The sequence below is a fragment of the Argentina silus genome, assembly GCF_951799395.1.
Source record: "Argentina silus genome assembly, chromosome: X".
NCBI lineage: Eukaryota > Metazoa > Chordata > Actinopteri > Argentiniformes > Argentinidae > Argentina > Argentina silus.
The window spans coordinates 23,077,584-23,093,630 of record NC_139653.1 but is presented as its reverse complement, the minus strand read 5'-3'; the positions used below and the strand labels follow the sequence as shown (position 1 = coordinate 23,093,630).

At 41.8% G+C, this 16,047-nt stretch overlaps 1 protein-coding gene across 1 annotated transcript; it reads left to right on the top strand.

Moving 5' to 3' along the window:
• Positions 1 to 11,617: 11,617 nt before the first annotated feature.
• On the top strand, positions 11,618 to 13,995 carry ssr3 (signal sequence receptor, gamma). Its single transcript, XM_083695954.1, has 5 exons — positions 11,618 to 11,813; positions 12,272 to 12,398; positions 12,719 to 12,817; positions 13,157 to 13,288; positions 13,695 to 13,995. Exons 1-5 carry the CDS (start codon positions 11,681 to 11,683, stop codon positions 13,759 to 13,761), a joined length of 558 nt encoding a protein of 185 aa, XP_083552080.1. The 5' UTR covers positions 11,618 to 11,680; the 3' UTR covers positions 13,762 to 13,995.
• Positions 13,996 to 16,047: the final 2,052 nt, after the last annotated feature.

Genomic DNA, 16,047 nt, shown 5'->3' with positions numbered 1-16,047 from the left:
TTCCACACTACACACACGCCATGGCTTATCCCCTCACACACACAGGCTGTAACACTCACAGAGAGGTGTGTGTGTGTGTGTGTGTGTGTGTGTGTGTGTGTGTGTGTGTGTGTGTGTGTGTGTGTGTGTGCGCGTGTGTGCGTGTGTGTGTGTGTGTGTGTGTGTGTTTGTGTATGTGTGTGTGTGTGTGTGTGTGTGTGTGTGTGTGTGTGTGTGTGTGTGGGAGGGGGGGTCCATTCACAAGCTCTCATGAGAGATTCAGTCACAAGCTCAGAGAGATTCATTCACAAGCTCTCATGAATACAGACCCTTGCTGTCTGTCATCAACCATGCAGTTAACAGGGCAACAATTAACAAAGTGTGTAAAACTACCGCCCAGACAAATAATGCCGTCAACGATGTCAACAAAGCCCATAATAAATAAATTACAGGGTCTGCCTCACCTGTTTAATGAAGGGGGGCTGACGTAAGTGAATAATTGCCTGGTTACACATCAAGGCCTGCACAGATCCCGCATTCCTCGCAAACCAACATGTGCAATGTCCTATTGTTCGTGTTTTAACTTGTCTATATAGGCCCTATACAAACGAACTTGCAAACTTCAGTTCCATATCCATAGTGGTGTAAATGTATGACATGCGAGATGACTGAGATGTACCGTTGAACTCATCTTATCTGATCTGTGGTCAGTTCTGCTTTATTCCTCCTTATGGTGAAGGTCAGGGTCTAGGGATGGTAAACTGATTGCAGGTTTGTTAAATGCACCAAATGTGAGACTATGGGTGGAGACTATGAGTGGTTGAGGTAATATTTGAATGACCTTGTAGTAATCCAGCCTCATAGGAGGTTCCCTTTACCTTTTACACTTTCTTCCTTAGATCTATATACACTAGAAGTCTGTGTGGACCACTGCAACACACACACACACACACACACACACACACACACACACACACACACACACACAAACACTTTTTCTGAGGGAAGTTTCTTTGTGTGAGTAAGCTAGTCAAGTGACATGAGGATAACCATCATAAATACCTAACAATAAAAGTGATCAAATACATTCACTTTCTTTTCATCGGCAGACAGTAGGCGATGTCTAGAATGTGAGCGTAACCCCTACCTACAGTGTGCATTGACAATATGCTGATCAGAGAGAGAGAGAGATTATGTATAATGGTTGTGTGTGTGTGTGTGTGTGCATGTCATTCAAAAACCTTTCCAAAGACATTGACCTATTTCTCTCCAAAGCCCTTTCCATTACCTTGGCTGTGGGTGTTTTGTGTGTGGGATTTCAGGTTACCAGTGCAGGCTCTTAAAGAGATTTAGTAAAATGGAGTTGTGGGGCGTCCAGGCAGGTTTGTCGTTTATTTGTTTGTTTCTGCCTCTGAGATTTGAATGAAGGTGACGCTCTCTGGAGAGCAGCCTACACGCCTCACTGGAGAAGAAAAAAAGACATGAAGGAGGGGAGGAGAGAGAGAGTGAGAGATAGTGATAGGAAGAGACATGGGTGACAGAGAGAGAAAGAGAATGAGAGACAGAGAGACACATTTGAGTGAGAGAGTTCTTTGTACTAATTTGGCAAAATGGTTGTACTCCTGTTTGTGGATTCTTTTTATTTGAATGTCAGAGACTGGATTGAGGGAGGGGATCAGAAGACTGCTCTGGATATGAGACAGAAAGACAGAGAGAGAGAGAAAGAGTGAGAGCGTTGAGACAAAGAAGGAAACGGTGGATGTGGACATGAGCCAACATGTAGCTGTGAGCTCTAGCTGTAGCTGAGGAGGAGATAGATGGAATTTTAATGACCCTACAGAAACCAGCCCAGCAGGTCTGAAGGAGCAGAATGCCACAGATACCTGCCCTAAAGGAGGGATTCACCGTCTATACCCCTCCTTTCTCTCTTTCTCTCTCTCTCACTAGGGACTTAGGGATGGGATCCCCCTCTCGAATTTCTACTCGTGCTACCTTAAAGGAGGATTTTTCCTTTTTTTGTTCTTTCTTTTTTTTTACTTCTCCATGTGTATTCCATTGATAATATACTGATAAATAACTGGATGAAGTGAACTACTGACCGCTTAATGGATTCCTATGAAAGATGCGATTGGCGCAGTAAATCTTTTACCTTATTCTAATTGTTCGATTTAAAAATCACAGTCCAAAACAGAATTATTTGGCCAGATGGAATACAAAGTTTAACATTTGTTTCCACAGGTAGACATGCATTTTGGCACCAGCCATTGCAGTGCCCTGCAGTTTTCCCCATGGCAACATGGTATAGCCAGCTTTAAAATCTCTGGGCAGGATTGCTTCTCTGGTGTATTCTCTCTTACCCAACTGCTGTTGATAGCCTCAGAAAGTTTGTAAAGTCTCTCCAGATATGTAACAGGAATATCCTGTTATGGTATTTTCCCATAGAATACCACTCAATCTGAAAAGCCATCTAAAATACCTTACATGAATCCAAGTCCTAATCCTAGTAGATAGATAAATAGGTACTTTATTGATCCCCGAGGGGATATTAAGCCGTTACAGCAGCTCACATCACAAACAACCAAACAACAATAGAATAAAATAGACATCTGAAACATTATATACAGTAGGAACAGTCCAGTATGATTTAACAATACAGTCTTATTGCGGCAGGCAGAAAAGATCTCCTATAGCGCTCCTTAGTGCAACGTGGTTGTAGTAGTCTGTTGTTAAAAGAGCTTCTCTGCTCTGCCACAGTGTCATGTAGGGGATGGGAGGGATTGTCCATGATGGCCAGGAGTTTGGTCCTTATCCTTCTATTGGCCATCTCCTCCACAGTGTCCAGGCTGGCACAGAGGACAGAACCAGCTTACCTAATAAGCTTGTTCAGTCTCTTGGTGTCACCTTCCTTGATGCTGCCCTCCCAGCATACCACCACATACAGCACTGCGCTGGCCACCACTAACTGGTAGAACATGTTCAGTAGGGGGGGCGCCAGTGCTGTTCACCACCCAGTCCGACACACATCCCTGCACACATCCCAAACTGTGGCCTGATGGTCATGTAGTTCGTAATACAGGAAACAATGGGGGAGTCCATATAGTATGGCAGTAGTACTGGTTAGTACTTAGGAAAAGTGACTGAACACTAAAATCAACTCACATGATGATTGTTTTGAAGCAAGTTCCAAGAAGTTGCGTTTAAATCTATGCATACACACACACACACACACACACACACACACACACACATACACACACACACACACACACACACACACACACACACACACACACACACACACACACACACACACATACAAACACAGACCAACACACACCACACTACAGTTTATATACCGTATAACTGTAGTGTGTTTGTCTGTGTATTTACTTTGTGTGCGGATAGGATCTGGGAAACCCATTACTTCATTTCTCCATTTGGAGTGTCAGAAGATTATACTGTAGGCAACTGTAAACTCCTGTAGATTTTGTGTGTGTGTGGGTGCGTGTATGAATGTGTGAGCGTGTGTGAGTGCATGTGTGCATGTGTGTTTTTGTGTTTTTCCCCCCATCACTGTCTTGTTTTATTTCTGAGTGTTTGACTCTTTCCTTAGGTTTTCTTTTACAATCAGCATGTCATAAGGCTTAACGTTCCTCAACAGTCCTAGCTTTCCTTTCTGGACCTCTCTAAGTTGTCCCCAGCACTCAGTGTGTGTGTGTGTGTGTGTGTGTTTGTGTGTGTGTGTGTGTGTGTGTGTGTGTGTGTGTGTGTGTATGTGTGTGTGTGTGTGTTTGTGTGTGTGTGTGTATTTATGATACACGAGTTCCACTCAGCTTTCCTTTCTCTCCCAGGCCCTGTGACACAGCAGTCCCGTCCCACTCACTCAGCACTGTGGAATGCCAAAAGTATGAATTAAATAAAAAAATAACTAAATTAATATTATAAAATAACATGTTTCATAAGCATAATGAAAGTTTTAATGCCTCAAATGTTTGTTAAAAACATAAATGTGTCAGGTTGCTCTTACATCTCATGTCATCATGAAGGGGTTTAATCAACAGGTACAGTCAGACGTGGAGAGTGACAAAAAGGTTGGGGGAGGGAAGGGATAGGACAAAGAAAGAATGACAACTCTCCTCTGTTTCCTGGATGGAAAACAGACTCCTATTATGATGAGTACAGTGAGGAAAAACAGGATGATTGGTGGGGAAAGGTGCTTGTTTTATCCCCAAAAGGATTGCTCATTAAAACACACACACACACACACACACACACACACACACACACACACACACACACACACACACACACACACACACACACACACACACACACACACACACACACACACACACACACACATACTCACTAATGTTGACAGCAAACAGTTTGTTGCCAGGAGGACAGAGTGCTCATCTGTTATTTCCCCTCTCCATGTCTGTCTGTTCTATATGCTTTGACTGACACACACACACACACACACACACACACACACACAAACACACACACACACACACACACACACACACACACACACACACACACACACACACACATACACACACGCACACACACACGCACTATTGATGTTGAGGAGTGGCTCATTACAGTATGTGTTTGTACTTGTAAGGTAACCTCAGCAGTTATGTAATATCATGGTCATATGTCTGTAGAAGATGAGCTATGATAAATGGGTGAGCGGGATACAGAGTTAAAACCAAAGACTGCGCTCCCTCTCTAACTATCAAGGTATTGGGTTGATTGGGTTGATTTTGTGCTGGATGTGCATTTGACAGGGCTGATATTAAGACAACATTCAATTTAATTGCTTAGTCACATTCACTTAATGAATAAAAGTTGAATCACTCAACTGTTACTTCAGTACTGTAACAGAAGTATAGGCTTTTGGTAATTTACAAGCGTATCACAGAGTATCAAACAACAGCCCCATCTACTGGTGTTTTGTGGTAAGATCAAATATGTTAGTCAGCCGCATATTACTCACACACACACACACACACACAGACAGACAGACACACACACACACACACACACACACACACACACACACACACACACACACACACACACACACACACACACACACACACACACACACACACACACACACACATTGTGGGATGCCACTTGTGAGGAGGTGGTAATATGGAAAAATGTGCTGTTCACTACTGCTGTGCAACACTTAGCTCTGACGTGAGAGATCGCATGCCCCGACAATTATGAGACTGTTGACCCATCTGGAGCACAGCTGTAGTGTGTGTGCGTGTGTGTGTGTGTGTGTGTGTGTCTGTGTCTGTGTCTGTGTGTCTGTTTGTGTGTGTGTGAGAGAGAGCGAGCGAGAGAGAAAGAGATTGTTTGAGTGTGTAAATTGTGGTTTCCTCAAGTTGAGTAGTACCATGTTATTTTCCTCTCTGTCTGAGGCTAGGTCTGCAGTGCCGGATTTCACCAGCCCAGTTGTCATGCCAGGAATGTCCGGGAATGGCTCTGGAATTCCATCCTCCTAATAGATTTATATTGAGAAAAGGAGACTTTAAGAGTCTATACCCTCTCTTTCCTGCTCCCACATGCAGTATCACTCTATATCCCTCAATCATTTCTCTCTGAATGGTTGTCTTATGACTCTCCATGACATGACAACAAACGCACACACATGCACAACATGTGTCATACACGTCAATCCTCGCAGCTGTCTAACCTACTCTCTATCATACTGTGCAGGAAGCTCTTTCTCTTGCTCTCTCATGTATGCATTATACCATTAGACCAGTCTGTGTATAGTGACTTGACCTTTTCAGGGCCAAACATTCTACTCTCTCTCTTCTCTCTCTCTCTCTCTCTCTCTCTCTCTCTCTCTCTCTCTCTCTCTCTCTCTCTCTCTCTCTCTGTGGTGAAGTGGCAGGGTTGTGTGGAGCTGGGGGCTGTGGGACTGACAGCTGTCTTTTCAACATGACTGGGGAGAGCTTCGTCTTGCAGAGAAGAGAAACATAGTGAGGAGCCTTGGATCCCTACTTTCCACACTAGCGCCTTTGTGTTAACACGGGTGTGGAGGTGTGTGTGAGGCCATGTATGATACCAACACGTGTTTGATACCATTCCTGATTCCATCCCGTGCATTACAATGTGTGTGTGTGTGTGTGTGTGTGTGTGTGTGTGTGTGTGTGTGCGTGCATATGTGTGTGTGTGAGTGTGTGTGTGTGTGTGTGTGTGTGTGTGTGTGTCGTATGTGCGCGTGTGTGCTTGCATGCGTGTGTACAGTGTGGGTTTGTATGTGTGTGAAGCCTGCAGTTTGAAACAACAATAACGGAGGGCAGAGGTGACTTGAAAAGCTTTCACATCTCGCACACACACACACACACACACACACACACACACACACACACACACACACACACACACACACACACGTGTTACACATGCGCTACGTTCCACTCTTCCTACATCACACAATCACACCTTCTAACAAGATCCCTCCTCACATGACATTGGCCAACAGTGGAACACACACTCACACACACACACACTCACAGGCACTATCACACACACACACACACACACACACACACACACACACACACGCACATGCACGCACACACACATGCACGCACACACACATGCATGTAAAGATACTTTTGATTATAATTCCTATAATTCTGTTGATTATAATTCTATCCTTGGCATACACCACTGATAATCCCTCATGGCACACATATACATGCATACATAGATATAACAAGCACAAACAGTCACACTAACATACACATATACAGTTGCATATGCAGAGAGCATGTCAAGGGGTCAGATCATTGTGTGCAAGGAGTCTTTCTGATCTTATGCTGGCTCACTGGGAGTAGCTCTCTTGCTTGTTTATGCCTAGGCACTGCTTATTTTGTTGTTCAAATTTTGTGACGTTTTTGATATGCTATATGCAAAACTATACCTTCAGACTATAGCCACATACTGTTCTAGACATACCTCTCGAGAGCAGGACACACACAGGCAGGGCCGGGTACACTTTTCTGTACTTATTATCAAATATACAGTAGTCAGCTGTAAAATATCTAAACAATACATATCAAAATACCAGGAACCAGAAACAGATTACCTTTATCAAGCTACAGCCTGAGAATCATCCCTACCCTGTCATGTTTGGAAAGATGAATGAGCCCTTGTATTGATAGCATGGCTAAGAGCTACAATTATACAATATGATTTGCCTCATTGCCAATAAACTATGCATCTTCCTGTGCCTTTAACACACCTCTCTCTCTCTCTCTCTCTCTCTCTCTCTCTCTCTCTCTCTCTCTCTCTCTCTCTCTGTCGTGTGTCATGGGAATAGTAAGATTGACAGATATATACTGTACAGTGCCCTACATAACTAATGGGACACTGAAGCATTTTTCTTCTTTTGCCTCCAAATATTTTAAATCAAACAATTACGATGAGATGAAGGTACAGATTCTCAGCTTTTATTTAAGTGGTTTTTTGCTATCACCATGAAGACATTACAACACTTTTTGGACAAAGTCCCCCTATTTTAGGCCACCAAATGAGATGGGACAGATTAATCAAATGTCCAAGCACTCATGTTTAGTATTTCCATGCAATAACTGTCTGAAGTCTGCGACCCATTGACCCCACCAAAGGCTGGGTATCTTCTCTGGTGATGCTCTGCCAGGCCTGTACTTCAGCCATCTTCAGTTGTTGTTTGTTCTGAGGACGTTTTGCCTTAAGTCTTCTCTTCAGAAAATGCATGTTCAACAGGATTTAAATCTGAGGATTGACTTGGCCAGTCAACAGCATTTGCTTGTACTTGGGCTGACAAGAGGTTTCAGTACACTTTAGATTTCATCCAGCTGCTGCCATCAGCAGTTACATCATTAATGAAGACAACTGAACCAGTTTCACTAGATGCCATACATGCCAAAGTCATAACACCCCTTCCACCATATTTCACAGATGCTATGAATGCTGTAAATATTGGGCAAATAAAAAAATGTTCCACACTTTACTCTTGCCATCACCATTGATAATATTCTAAACGTATCTGTCCAAAAGACCCTTTTCCAGATCTCTGCAGGCCTTTTACGTACTTTTTAGCAAGCTGTAACCTGACCATACCTCTTGAGGATAACTAGTGGTTTGCACCTTGCACTGTAGCCTCTGTAGTTCTGCTGGTGAAAACTTCTGCAGATGGTAGTCACTGACACATCCTCGCTTACCTCCTGGAGAGTGTTCCTGATCTGTAGGACAGTTGTTTTGGGGGTGTTCTTAATCATGGTGAGCATTATGCAGTCATCCACCTTGACTTCCCTTCATTTGCGATTTCTGAGCTCACCGGTGCTTTCTTTACTTTGAATGATGTTCCAAACTGTTGATTTTGGTAGGTTTAAGGATTTGGCTATGTTTCTGATTGATTTTTTCGGATAGTTCAGCCTCATAATGGCTTCCCTGACTTTCTTTAATGTCTCTTTGGTACTCATGTTGTCAGACACCAATAGCAGACTCTAAAGGCAAATGCAAAGCTTAGAATTAAAACCCGACATTGAGAGCTCTCTTATGAATGCACAAATGATGTGATGGAACACACCTGACGAACCAGAAACACCAGTCAAGCCAATACGCTGGTAAAGAGATTGCATTACAATCAAAGAATGCCATGACAACGAAAATATCTAGAGACAAACATACTAAGCTTGCACAGAAAGCTCTACAGGATACTGTAAAAATATGTTTTATTCGAGACATGCGTGGTAGTACAAATAATGGCTAACCTGACCAGTTGCTAATACAGCTGAAAACCGATTTTTGAAAATAAATCTTCTAACCTGTGCAATTTTACACACTGTCTCTGTTTCTGTGATGATATGGGAAAGCAAAAGAATGAAGAGTATTCAAATATATTATGGTTGGAATACACTTAGCAGCCAAATATTACAATTTTCATGACAGTTTTGAAGTGCTGAACATTTGTTTGGGTGTCCAGTGATGTTCCAACGTATTGTCCCATTACTTTTGGTACCCTGAAATGGTTGAACTATACAAAAATAGTGTTGTAATTTCTGAATGGTGAAACCAATATGTACAGAAATACCATCAAATACAAGCTGAGTATTTACTTTAACCTCATAATAATTGTTTAATTTAAAATCCAAAGTGTAGAGCCAAAAGAAGAAGAAATGCTACACGGTCCCATTACTTACGCTGGGCACTATAGATAGATAGATAGATAGATAGATAGATAGATAGATAGATAGCAAACCATCGTACCTCTCTATGTTGTTATTTCAGCTCTCTGACAGTTCCAGACAATGGAGATGAATCAATCAGACTATTTTTTCTTTGGTCGTTTGACTCTCAGTATTACAAAGAATCCTAATTTTATACATAAACATGTATGCATTATACCATTAGACCAGTCTGTGTATAGTGACTTGACCTTTTCAGGACCAAACATTCTACTCTCTCTCTCTCTCTCTCTCTCTCTCTCTCTCTCTCTCTCTCTCTCTCTCTCTCTCTCTCTCTCTCTCTCTCTCTCTTTTTGTCTCTTGTTTGGTAAGTTAGCATAGAAACAGACAGGCACCCAAGCTTCATTATACCTTCACCACCCCTCCCTTAATTAGCCCTACTGTATACTGTATATTCACCAGGTCAGAGACACTGTACATTGAAGTGGAATTCCTACTATCTCACATATGTTTTCCAACTGTGTCCTCTGACGTTCCATGCATCCCAGATGGTGCTTTCTAGACATATGGCCTATATAGAGCAGGGGTTCCCAAACTTTTCAGTCTTGCGACCTCCGTGTCGGACCAGAAAAAACAATGTCAGATTGGTCCTTCAAGCATACACAGTCAAACAAAACACATTATACAATACACACTTCACAATATCATGCCCCAATAAGTGTTTTGTTTTTCCTAAACATAGATCTCGTGGTCCTCTGTGGCTCAGTGGGTAGCGCATGGCGCTAACAACGCTTAGGTTGTGGGTTTGATTCCTGCTGGGACCATATATACTGAAATGTATGCACTCACTGCAATGTAAGTCGCTTTGGATAAAGCGTCAGCTGAATGGCATATATAGATCTTACCCAAGGTAGTATATCTCCCTTTCTCTTAGGAGTGTTTTGTGCCCCTGTTGTGGTTGAGTGTGGGATTTCTTGCTGTGCTGAAACTGCTCTGCGCAGTTGTAACATCACATTTGTTTATCCATCTCCTGTGCTCTTCCCACACAAACTTGATGTTCAGACAACACACACACACACACACACACACACACACACACACACACACACACACACACACACACACACACACACACACACACAGACAGACTTAATGCTCCAAAACACACAGTGACCTTCTAGATGTAGATAGAGTGGTAACCCTCCCCTGCCAAAATGTCAACATCTTCTATTTTATTTCTCTTAGTCTGAGAGCAGAGTTGGCAGAAGTTTAGCCCTCATGTCTCTGCCTATTGGCCAAATATGTCCACAGACACATATGCATGCACGCCAGACGCACGCACGCACGCACGCACGCACACACACACACACTTGAAGCTGTGGTGTTGAAGGTTGCCAGCTATAACAATTCCTGTGTTCCTATTTGGAATACTTGGCTGGAGTATACAATAGTTTTGCTTCAGCAAGTCCAACTATTGTTCTTATTATTTGTGGGCTTTCTTCAGCAAGTCCAACTATTTGCTTCAGCAAGTCTAACTATTCTTATTATTATCAGTGGGCTTTCTTCAGCAAGTCCAACTATTGTTGTTACTCATACTTACTATTGGACTTGCTTCAGCAAAACAGAGAAGAGCTGTGACTGAGCAGGCTCCAAATCTTGTGATGGCTGTGGATGACTCACAATATCTCTCTCTCTCTCTCTCTCTCTCTCTCTCTCTCTCTCTCTCTCTCTCTCTCTCACACACACACACACACACACACACACACACACACACACACACACACACACACACACACACACACACATGTGCCTTGTGACATTTTAGACTCTTTTATATATATATATTTTCAAAAATACAATTACATATACAAAAATATACAAGACTGTGAATAAGAGGAGTCCACCACCGCGGAGTGAGTGTCAGTCTTATTTGTTCAATTAAGTGTGTACAAAAGAAACAGACAAAAAACGAAGAAAAGAACAAAAAAAAACATAAAAGGGAAATAAAACTTGAAATAGCAGCATTCAGTGGTAACTTCTTGTACAAACTTTCTATCAACTCTCATTTTTGTGAGTGTGTGTGTGTGTTTGTGTGTATGTGTGTGTGTGGGTGGATGGGTGGGTGAATGGATGCATGCATGATGGAGTTGGACAGATGACTGGACAGAACCCTATCTCCTCTCTCCTTAAAACCCTAACCCTCTCTTTACTGACCTCTCTCGCTCTCTTACAATACCAAAAAGTGTTCTCATATTAAAGCTACAGAGTATGCGAGTATGACTTACTTGTAGGTAGATATCGCTCTCTAGTGGACTAAATATGTTATTACTAATTGAGTAAACCACCATAGAATAAGAATATGCCTCTTCCGCTATAGGAGCTGTTTCCGTTTTTGTGCTGACGCGTCGTTAGCGCTTTTAAACTCACTATGCTCATACGTGTCAGTCTTCTTTCAGTGTAGAGCTAGTGGCTAGACGGCCGGTAAGATACGAACCATGGCACCCAAAGCGAGCAGCAAGCAACAATCCGAGGAAGATCTACTCCTTCAGGACTTCAGCAGAAACCTGTCAGCCAAATCCACCGCGCTTTTCTACGGCAATGCACTCATCGTGTCTGCGATTCCCATATGTAAGTACTAAGTTAGACAAATGTAGCTAACATTGATCAGTGGAAAGGCAGTAATATCTTTTCCCCTAGAAGCTATACTGTTAACCTGCTACCTAGCTAGCTAGCTAGCTAACGCCTGTCTAGAGATCCCCAATGCGAATTAAATGAAATATACACCCGTCTGCTTGCGCCACACAAGGGAATTTCTTTGTGACATTTTTGTGTAACACAGTTAGCTAGCTATATTCTTGTCAAACTCCTGATTGATTGCCACTTTAGCTAGAAAACTACGGGGCATAAGTAGTGGACTATTTGTTAGCTAGCTAAATTGCTTGATCTGTTTTAGCTAATATTATCTTTTACCTGCTTTGCTGTTTCCGTTATAGCTATCCTGCTCATCCAGATCTGATGTATACTGTATAGATAACTTTTATCAGGGTGTACAGTTCTTGACTGGTTCTGGTTTTGTTGTGGTTCAGGGTTGTTCTGGAGGATCTGGCACATGGACCTGGTCCAGTCAGCGGTTCTGTATGGAGTCATGACTCTAGTCAGCACCTACCTGGTTGCTTTCGCCTACAAGAATGTAAAATTTGTCCTCAAACACAAGTGAGTTCAGTACACACACACACACACACACAGAATTCATGTTGAACTATAGCCCCCCCCCCCCCCCCCCATTTGGCCGTACACTGTAATAACATCACAAAGAACTAAGTCCCTCTAATTGCAGACAGACAGACAGACAGACAGACACACAGTTCATGTTGAACTAAAATCCCCCCATATGCCTTTCAAATATTGCTTTTATATTCAAATTTGCAACATGTCCAGCCAGCTAAAGGTTTGAATGACAGCCTCCATTAGTAAATCAGTCTTCCATATAGGTACATAAATAACACTAAGTGTGTTTTCTCTTCATCTCACAGAGTTGCCCAAAAGCGTGAGGACGCTGTCTCTAAGGAGGTGACCAGGAAGCTGTCTGAGGCAGACAACCGCAAGATGTCCCGTAAGGAGAAGGACGAGAGGTGTGCTTTGGCTGTTAATCTCTGGGTTTGGGCAGCTAGCATTGTCTGAGTGTTTGATAGGTTATCAGAAGATTACATGAAACTGATGAGGTGTATTATTAGGTCTTGTTTGGTGGTGAAATCACTTTTTTTTTTAACTCAACTTTAATTGTACACAAGGCAATTACAGGGACATGATTACCATAGAATGGACCATAGACAGGAAAAGTAATAAAATACAGGTCACATAAGGAAAACTGTGATTCTTAAGAGGTGATATACATGCATTGTAAGTATAGGAATGCCTCTGAGTGGTTGTATCTCTGGTTTTTAATCCCCGTATCCTCCCTCTCATGTAAGGATCCTATGGAAGAAGAACGAGGTAGCAGACTATGAGGCCACTACCTTCTCAATCTTCTACAACAACACCCTGTTCCTGGTCCTCGTCATCATCGCCTCATTCTTCCTGCTCAAGAACTTCAACCCTACTGTGTATCCTTTAATCATGATCATGATTATAACTAGTTGTGTTTGGTGAGAAGTCACGCCCTAACAACCCCTTTTTCTTCAGTTGTGCCACTTGTAGAGGAAACATATCAACCGATAGTATTAATTGTCTCTTGTCTCTTATGGCAAGCCAATCACCGTATACATACCCTCCAATTTCACAGTTTCTGTGTTGAATGACGTATTGTATGGAGGAATTATTTCTCTTGTCCACATAATCTGCAAACCAGAAGCATTCCAGACCTCATACATAATTGTGATTATCCTAAATTGAGGTCTGCATAAATCATGTGTTGATATCTAATTGGCCTTTAATGCCCATGTAGATCTTAACCTAAAGTAAATTTGTATGAAAACCTTGTACCTTTCTCCTTAACACATTTTCCTCCAGTAACTACATTCTGTCCATCAGTGCCTCATCTGGACTCATCGCCCTGCTCTCCACTGGATCCAAGTAAAGGAGGAAATAACCAATTGACAGAGAGAGATTGAGAAATGGGTGAAGCAAGGGGATATTGTTTTGTTATAAATGTAAGGCAAGGGTTGTGGGAGAATGTAATACAATTCACATCACAACCATTTAAGTTCTGAGCCTTCATAAAATTCATGATCAAATGTCTAGAGATCACTCCAGGTCTGTCTGTCTGTCCTTTTCTTTCTGTATCAATTAAAGTGGCCAGATATAGACATGCTGCCTGTGTCCATGTCATTCTGTGTATGTGACTTTTTTGTGTCTACAGTTATCATTTTTATTAGCCACAAAAGATTAGCCTATGCATGTGTTTGTGTACATATTGGTTGCACCATTCAGAAATTACAATACTTTTTATGCATAGTCCCCCTGTTTCAGTGTACCCAAAAGTGATGGGATTTATCAAATGTCCAAATTAAGTACTTGTGTTTAGTATTTTATCAACAATCCTTTGCATGCAATAACTGCCTGAAGTTTGCAATTAAGACAAGTTAAGACAGTTCTAGTGGCAGCTATACATTCCCCCTCCTCCATGTTTCACAGATGAGGTCCAGATCCTTTTTTCTCCAAACTTTCCACTTGCATTCACTCTGGTACATGATAATATTCATCTTATCTGTCCACAAGACCTTTTTACAGACCTCTGCAGGCATTTTAGATGTGTTTTAGCAAACAGTAAGTGACCATCCTTTTTTAGGATAACTAGTGGTTTGCACATTGCAGTGAAGCATCTTTAGTTGTAGTTCGGCTGGTGAAGTATTCTGCAGATGGTAGTCTCTGACACATTCACACCTAAGTCCAGGAGAGTGTTTCTGATCAGCGGGACAGTTGTTTTGTGTTTTGTCTTCATTATGGTGAGCATTTTTCGGTCATTCACTGTCAAAGTCTGTTTGGGATTGCTGAGGTCACCAGTGCTTTTTTTCTTTTTAATGATGTTCCAAACTGTTGATTTTGGCAAGCCTAAGGATATGGCTTCCTTTACTTTCATTGACACTGCGTTGGTCCTTATGTTGACAGACACCAATAGCAGACTCCAAAGGCAAACGCAAAGCCTAGAATCAATACTAGACATTGACAGCTCTCTTATGCCTGCACAAATGATGTGACAAAACACACATGCCTTACCAGAAACACCTGTCAAGCCAATTGTCCCATTATACAAACGAATATGGTATACAAATACCATCAAATAAAAGCTGAGAATCTCTACCTAACCTCACAGTAATTGTTTGACTTAAAATCCAAACCTTTGGAGTATAGAGCCAAAAGAAGAGAAAATGCTCCACTGTCCGATTACTTATCTCCCAGTTATGGTATCACTGCATCTATAGTCATGCCTGTCCAGTATGCAGAGTCAATACACCCATAGAGATAGATATACTGTATAGATCTACCGAGACCATATTAATTTGGTCAGTTTTGAGGACAACGTACAGAATGTCAGCTTTCATTTGAGGGTATTTTCATGAATATCTATTATGAATATCTACAAAGTAAAGCATTTATGTAGTCCCCCCAGATATAATGTTATGCCAACTTTCCAATCGAAAATGGAGGTGACAAGATGCAGTGATGTCTAACTAGGATTGTTATGCACCACCCACCACCAATGCATGAAAAGGCAAATGCCTCAATCAAATAATCAAACATCCACATGCTTTCAACAGGCATAATGCATTTATTAAATCAATATATACAGAGAAATCTTCTCATAGCAGGAATGGAGATGAATGAGGATACAGAGACATTGACGTCTCTGGTTGAAACTGTCTGTAAATAAATCTGAGATTAACATTTTACCACTTGACAGATTTACATACAGTAGAAAACAACACTTGTGTATAGTCTTGTTGCTTTATTAATACAGTACACTAGTTTACACTGTCTGAAGAACTGGGAGAGCTCAGGTAACATAGCCCATATACTGTAGCCCATATTTCTGCCCCTTCTTCCCTTCCCTTTGAATGTTCTCAGATCTAGGGACCAGAATAGGTGGAAGCAATTGCCTAAATGCATCCAGTCCTTTCGTATTTGTGAGTATCCAAAGGTAAAGATTAAACAGGATCACATTTAATTCATATGAATTCATACAAAAAGAAGAACACCAAATTCATATGAATTCATATAACCCAGGTCGTATGAGAAGCTACGAATGCGACCTAGTGGATGTGAAAGCGACCACTGGCATTTATACTGGCAGTTCAATACAAAAGGCAGAAACTGGCTGTTCAATACGAATGGCAGAACATCTCATAAGGAGCTTAATGGGGTG

Bases quoted from the DNA above. Each gene is read 5' to 3' on its own strand.
- ssr3 (XM_083695954.1), top strand. From the start codon at position 11,681: ATGGCACCCAAAGCGAGCAGCAAGCAACAATCCGAGGAAGATCTACTC. The intron at 12,399-12,718 runs GTGAGTTCAGTA...TTCATCTCACAG, and splicing joins AAATTTGTCCTCAAACACAA to AGTTGCCCAAAAGCGTGAGG. The intron at 13,289-13,694 runs GTATCCTTTAAT...ATTTTCCTCCAG, and splicing joins AAGAACTTCAACCCTACTGT to TAACTACATTCTGTCCATCA.